This window comes from Eucyclogobius newberryi, unplaced genomic scaffold (assembly GCF_026437365.1).
Source record: "Eucyclogobius newberryi isolate DKJ021-1_F unplaced genomic scaffold, fEucNew1.0.hap1 SCAF_13, whole genome shotgun sequence".
Classification (NCBI taxonomy): domain Eukaryota; kingdom Metazoa; phylum Chordata; class Actinopteri; order Gobiiformes; family Gobiidae; genus Eucyclogobius; species Eucyclogobius newberryi.
In genome coordinates, this window is record NW_027315757.1 from 4513578 (window position 1) to 4520777 (window position 7200).

At 46.0% G+C, this 7200-nt stretch overlaps 2 protein-coding genes across 3 annotated transcripts in view; one reads left to right on the top strand and one right to left on the bottom strand.

The window, feature by feature from the left end:
- Positions 1–1514: 1514 nt before the first annotated feature.
- On the bottom strand, positions 1515–4480 carry smim22 (small integral membrane protein 22). The gene is made up of 4 exons (XM_072442089.1): positions 4448–4480; positions 2402–2541; positions 2254–2324; positions 1515–1806 (listed from the first exon to the last, which is right to left on the bottom strand). Exons 2-4 carry the CDS (start codon positions 2529–2531, stop codon positions 1759–1761), a joined length of 249 nt encoding a protein of 82 aa, XP_072298190.1. The 5' UTR covers positions 2532–2541; positions 4448–4480; the 3' UTR covers positions 1515–1758.
- A 614-nt stretch (positions 4481–5094) lies between these two features.
- The window catches only part of LOC140357844 (actin-related protein 2/3 complex subunit 1A-A), a 17231-nt gene continuing 15125 nt past the window's right edge, over positions 5095–7200 (top strand). Inside the window, exons 1-2 of one of the 2 annotated variants that reach the window (XM_072442373.1) lie at positions 5095–5144; positions 6936–7021. In XM_072442373.1, coding sequence (XP_072298474.1) covers positions 6958–7021 — 64 coding nt within the window. In that variant the 5' untranslated portion in view covers positions 5095–5144; positions 6936–6957. Of the gene's footprint in view, positions 5145–6894; positions 7022–7200 lie in introns of those variants that run through there. The other variant, XM_072442374.1, reaches the window with a different exon arrangement.

The following is a 7200-nucleotide window of genomic DNA, read 5'->3' on the forward strand; positions in this document are numbered from 1 at the left end:
TCCGGTGCCTGTCGTGGCGGCAACCCCCGAACCCGGTGGTGGACACCGGAAGTAAGGGATGCCGTCAGACTGAAGAAGGAGGCCTATCAGACCACTCTGGCTTGTAGGTCTCCGGAGGTCATCGACGGGTATCGGCAGGCCAAGCGAGCCGCGGCTCGTGCTGTCGCAGAGGCAAAAACCCGGGCCTGGGAGGAGTTCGGGGAGGCCATGGAGGAGGACTATCGGTCGGCACCAAAGAAATTCTGGCAAACCGTCCGGCGCCTCAGGAGGGGGAAGCAGTGTCTCACCAACACCGTTTACGGTGCGGGTGGAGGCCTGCTGACCTCAACTGGGGATGTCGTCGGACGGTGGAAGGAATACTTTGAGGATCTCCTTAATCCCTCAGTCACGTCTTCCGAAGAGGAAGTGGAGACCGGGGACTCGGTGGCTGGCTCATCCATCACCCAAGCTGAAGTCACTGAGGTTGTTCGCAAACTCCTCGGTGGCAGGGCTCCGGGGGTGGATGAGATCCGCCCTGAGTACCTAAAGTATCTGGATGTTGTAGGACTGTCTTGGTTGACACGTCTCTGCAACATCGCGTGGCGTTCGGGGACCGTGCCTCTGGACTGGCAGACTGGGGTGGTGGTCCCTCTGTTCAAGAAGGGGGACCGGAGGGTGTGTTCCAACTACAGAGGGATCACACTCCTCAGCCTCCCGGGTAAGGTCTATTCCAAGGTACTGGAGAGGAGAATCCGACCGATAGTCGAACCTCGGATTCAGGAGGAGCAGAGTGGTTTTCGTCCCGGTCGGGGAACACTGGACCAGCTCTATACCCTCCAGCGGGTGCTCGAGGGTTCATGGGAGTTTGCCCAACCAGTCCACATGTGCTTTGTGGATCTGGAGAAGGCTTTCGACCGTGTCCCTCGGGGTGTCCTTTGGGGGGTGCTCCGGGAGTACGGGGTCCGGGGCCCTTTGCTCAGGGCTGTCCGGTCCCTGTATGACCGGAGCAGGAGCTGTGTTCGCATTGCCGGCAGTAAGTCAGACCTGTTCCCAGTGCATGTTGGACTCCGCCAGGGCTGCCCTTTATATATATATATATATATATATATATATATATATATATATATATATATATATATATATATATATATATATATATATATATATATATATATATATATATATATATATATATATATATATATATATATATATATATATATATATATATATATATATATATAATATATAATATATATATATATAATATATATATATATATATATATATATAATATATAATATATAATATATATATATATATATATATATATATATATATATATATATATATATAATATATATATATATATATATATATATATAATATATATATATATAATATATATATAATATATATATATATATATATATATATATATATATATTTAAATGGCACACAGGAGAAGTTAATTTTTAAAAACTTTTTATTTCATAAACAAATAAAATTATTAAGCGTGAATAAAAATGAAATATTGTCAGATAATAAAATCGTCATCTTATTGGTCCTCCAATCAGGAGTCAAAGTAGCTAAACTCGGGGTCTGTGGGTTGGACTGTAGAAGCATTTCACTGCCCCTGAGGCCCATCTCCAGACACTAGTGAATGCAGACATCTAACATATATCATTGTTTTGTAGTATTCCATATTCAATCAACAAATCTCTACACTACAACTACAATCAATGTGCAGCAGGTGTAGACTTGAGAGATGGACTCCAGTCAGGGCTCCAGCGCCATGTTCTCCATGCCCACCTTGTGCCCCCGCGGCTGAGGAGCACAATGCAACATGTTAGACATGAAGACCCCACAGCCCCGAAACAGCCCCGAAACAGCCCCCACAGCCCCGACACAGACCTGTTACAAGGCTGTAATAGCCCCGTGAGCCCCGTCAGACACATAAGCCCCGTCACAGACACGTAAGCCCCGTCACAGACACGTAAGCCCCGTCACAGACCTGTGAGCCCCGTCACAGACACGTAAGCCCCGTCACAGACCTGTGAGCCCCGTCACAGACACGTAAGCCCCGTCACAGACCTGTGAGCCCCGTCACAGACACGTAAGCCCCGTCACAGACCTGTGAGCCCCGTCACAGACCTGTGAGCCCCGTCACAGACACGTAAGCCCCGTCACAGACCTGTGAGCCCCGTCAACAGACACGTAAGCCCTGTCGCAGACCCGTTAGAGACCCATAAGAGCGTTTTCACAGTAGATTACCTTGTCATCATCACAGCAGCAACAGCAACAGCAGCGGATCAGCACCAAGATGAAGAGGAGCAGGATCATGCCTGAAACACAGTGAGATGTGTAAAACTCTGTGCGGACAGGACAGGGCCAGAGTGTGTCCACAGATGGACAGACTCACCAATAAAGATGAAGAAGATGGCAAAAGAGGCGATGTCCCAGTCAGACTGGAAGAACTGTTTGGTCTGGAAGCGGGTGAGCACATCGTTGAACTGCTCTTGCAGCTGCTGCTCCAGGTTCCTCTGCTCCATCTCTGCTGCGCTTCAAAGAGCATCAAAACAGGTCTTGACTTAGGCCTAGTAATGTGTCTAAGCAGTAGGCCTAATGTAGGCTACATGTATGAAAATGTATTATGATTTGGTTTTACATAATCTACCAATGGCTATGTTCACATAAATTCTCATCCTTATCTGATTTTTGGAGTTTTAAGATGATTGAAATATCAGTTCCATGATGATGTGTGTCATCAGATTTCTGTCATTTCATGATCTAGAAATGACCTTAGTGACCTAAGTGACCTAAGTGTTTATAAACAGTGTGACCTAAGTGTAATAACAGTGTGACCTAAGTGTAATAACAGTGTGACCTAAGCGCTATTAACTGTGTGGCCTAAGTGCAAAAACAGTGTGACTTAAGTGCAATAACAGTGTGACCTAAGTGTAATAACAGTGTCACTGAAGTGCTATAACAGTGTGACCTAAGTGTAATAACAGTGTGACCTAAGCACTATAATAGTGTGTTCTAACTGTAATAACAGTGTGACATAAGTGTAATAACGGTGTAACATAAGTTACACACATCACACTGCTATTACACTTCAATTCAATTCAAAAACAAATTGAATTGAAGTGTAGTAACAGTGTAATAACAGTGTGATGTGCGTTATATGGGCTCTCTGCAGTGGTAAACTAAGATCAGCCGGATGAGAAATACAAAAGAACAAAGTGATGTGTCTCCACAGTTGACTTTGGTTGATGACGGTGCCGGTTCTGTCTGGACGCTGCTTCGAGTGGTCATATTGATCAGCTTGTGTTGTGATGAAGAGGTGGAGACAAGCGGAGCGTTTAACTCTAATCTGTGGCACAAACTTGTTTTATGCATTTAAGATTGTAAGTGTAGTTAGACTTCTGGGTGAAATTGTGGAGTGATTTATAACAGTGAGGCTCTTTAGGGTCTGAAAGCCTTCTCTTGCGCTTAAACACACACCAAAAGATCCCATCGAATTATTGTGTTAGCTGATTATTCTAGTCGGGGCATAAAAGATTGTTTGAGGCCACAACCATAGGCAGGACTTATTCAAATCATGTGGAAAATATGACCATAAATGACATGTGATTATCTTTTAAAAACAATCATGTTAATCCTGAAGAATAACTGGCTCCCTTCTCTAGAGGCTCAGTTGTTGCTTTCTGGTCCGCCACCGGAACAGTTTTGTTAAATGTGGCCACAACCAAAATCTTCTTTAGGGCCCAATGCCTCGGGTCAGCCCTGATTCTAGTGGTCAGATTTGATCTGGCCATGTCACTGGACCAGGCTCTGGTGTGGTGAGCAAGGCCGGCCCCAGGTGCCCCCCCCACCCAAAAAAAATAATTCTGCCAAGCAAAAACAAATATATAACTATTTTTTAAAAAAATGTCCCCGAAGCGCTGTTGGCATTCGATATTCTAGCCTGTTCTGTCCATCCAGGGGTGATGCCCCTGACTTGCTAGAATACGTAACACACTGCTTTCGATTTTTCGATTTTCTCCTTTCGTTAGTTTATTTGTCGATTCCAAAATAGTGTTTGGATACATTGAAGGGGGCGCAAAATACTCCGCCAAGCACAAAAATAACCCCCCGCAGTGCCGCCCCAGGCACCCGCCTATACGGCCTAGTGTAAGAGCCGGCCCTGGTGGTGAGTGCGCGTGTAAACGGCCCCATCCCCCATTATGGACAGACAGATCAGACCATTACTGCCTCTGCTGCGTAACATTACAATTGATTTTGTTTCGGAGCAACGCACTTTTAACGCCTCACGCGCGCCTGTAATGTACATGTACCGACGCTCCCACGCGCGCCTGTACCGACGCTCACACGCGCGCGGAAGATTTATACAACACAGATATATTTGTTTCATAAAACAGCCATGTTCCGCGGAGCAGGTGCTGCAGGTGCTGCAGGTGCTTACCTGTGCGTCCCTCTCTCTCTGCCCTGCTTCCGGGTCCGAACGAGTTTTTCACCTGCGCCATTTCCTGACGCACAACATGGAGCACGTGAGCCACTGTCATAGACATGTCTGGACCCTCAGGGTCCGGACCCCCGGGACCCCCGGGACCCTATGGTCCCATGGTCTGGACCTCATGGTCTGGACCTACTCAGAAATGAAAGAGGAGCTGTTGAGAAGATCATGAAGAATTCATGATTTTATGTGAGACGTTTATTACCTGTGCGTTATTACCTGGTTTACTACGTATTGTTGTTTTGTTTAGCTTTTAGTTGGTTTGGAGTTCTCACTTCTCTACACTGTTAGTAACTAGTAACAAAAGTTACTGTTACTCATGTAGTAACAAAAGTTACTAGTTACTAGTAACTAGTAACTTTACCCCATATCTAACATGTGTTATAGAAATATCTACTTGTGGGAATCTGTGGGAATATTATGTATATTGTCTGTCCCAAATAGACATGTTAACTTTATTCCTGCTTTGAGGTTCGACCTCTGGGTTACGCCTATGGCCACGCCCCATGGACTAGGCCCGCCTCTCGCCTCTCTGGGGCCCCTCCCTCTATAAAAGCCCAGTCCCTTGAGCTCCTCCTTCAGACTCGTGTAGACTGCCCAGAGTCCACGAATCCTCCACCAACTTTCCACGCTCCAGCTCACTCAGGTAACCCACAACACACCCTCTGTCTGTCACACGGGGACACAACACAGGGGGGACACAACACTGGGGGGACATACAGGAGACACTACAAACCAGCTCAAAATTCACACGGACCAAGTTCTGTTCTTGTGTCCTTGAGTAAGACACTTTATCCACTTCCCTTATGTGAGTGTGGTAGTAGTAGTGGTCCCAGGGTGGTCTGCCCTAGGGCAGCTGTGGCCACACACATAGTTTAACCCTTTCCAGTGTGGAGTTAATGAATCATGCATGAAATTATAATGCACCTTTGTGCATATGGAAAAATACATTACTAATTTTCACTTCTATTTTTTTTTTAATTTTTACTCATTTTCACTATTACACCGTACACACGCAATGAAGAGACAAACGTGGGAGGACACACAGGACATACTGTGGACATACAGGGTACACACTTGGGGAACGTACAGGGGACACATTTTGGGCGACGTACAGGGTCAGTCTTCTTTAACGTGCTGTGCTTGTGGAACACTTGGTTCACTTCCTGGTGCAGACAGTTACCTGGTTCACTTCCTGGTGCAGTTACCTGGTTCACTTCCTGGTGCAAACAGTTACCTGGTTCACTTCCTGGTACAGACGGTTACCTGGTTCACTTCCTGGTACATACGGTTACCTAGTTCACTTCCTGGTACAGACGGCAGACGGTTACCTAGTTCACTTCCTGGTACAGACAGTTACCTGGTTCACTTCCTGGTGCAGTTACCTGGTTCACTTCCTGGTGCAGTTACCTGGTTCACTTCCTGGTGCAGTTCCTGGTTCACTTCCTGGTGCGGTTACCTGGTTCACTTCATGGTGCAGTTATCTGGTTCACTTCATGGTGCAAACAGTTACCTGGTTCACTTCCTGGTGCAAACAGTTACCTGGTTCACTTCCTGGTACAGACGGTTACCTGGTTCACTTCCTGGTACAGACGGTTACGTGGTTCACTTCCTGGTGCAGTTACCTGGTTCACTTCCTGGTGCAAACAGTTACCTGGTTCACTTCCTGGTACAGACGGTTACCTAGTTCACTTCCTGGTACAGACGGTTACCTAGTTCACTTCCTGGTACAGACGGTTACCTAGTTCACTTCCTGGTACAGACAGTTACCTGGTTCACTTCCTGGTACAGACAGTTACCTGGTTCACTTCCTGGTGCAGACAGTTACCTGGTTCACTTCCTGGTGCAGACAGTTACCTGGTTCACTTCCTGGTACAGACAGTTACCTGGTTCACTTCCTGGTGCAGACAGTTACCTGGTTCACTTCCTGGTGCGGTAGTTAAGTCAATTATCTTCTCGATTGGGTCTTGGTTGACCACATTTTTTATTAGTGGACTCATTAGTAATTAGGAGAACGTATGCTTGTATCTATCAAGTTCTTTCCATTTCTTGAGATTTGTGAATTAAGAGTTTAATCTTCCTTTTTGCAAATAAATACACTGTACGCTGAAAAATGCTAAAACAATTTATTTAAGTTTGTGGTTGTGATGTGACAAAAGTAACCCTTTTTTTTACAGGCCACTGTACATGGTCTAAAAGGTGTGAGAGCTTTAGCCAGTGCCACACCTTCTTTTAGTCATCTAATTGATGTGTATGTATAACTTGCAAAGCCTGTAGTTTAGACCTCTATAAACAGATTTTAAAAATTATTCTGGATGTGATAAGAATGTACAAGGTGAACTGAGTCCTGATCTGAAGCTCTCTGAGGTTTCTTGGTGCAGATGTGAGCTGTGTTTTGGAGGTGTGTCGTCTGAACAGGTCTGCTCTGTGTGTGCAGCACATTCCAGCTCCGCCTCGACATGTCACTCTACACTTTTGGTCTGGAGCCGCTGTCCGTGCACGCCTGGAACAAGGAACGCACACGTGAGTTTACATGGTCTAACTCGGGTCTAACTCGGGTCTAACTCGGGTCTAACTCGGGTCTAACTCGGGTCTAACTCGGGTCTGACTCGGGGTCCTAAGTTGGGTCTGACTCGGGGTCCTAAGTTGGGTCTGACTCGGGGTCCTAAGTTGGGTCTGACTCGGGGTCCTAACCTGGGTCT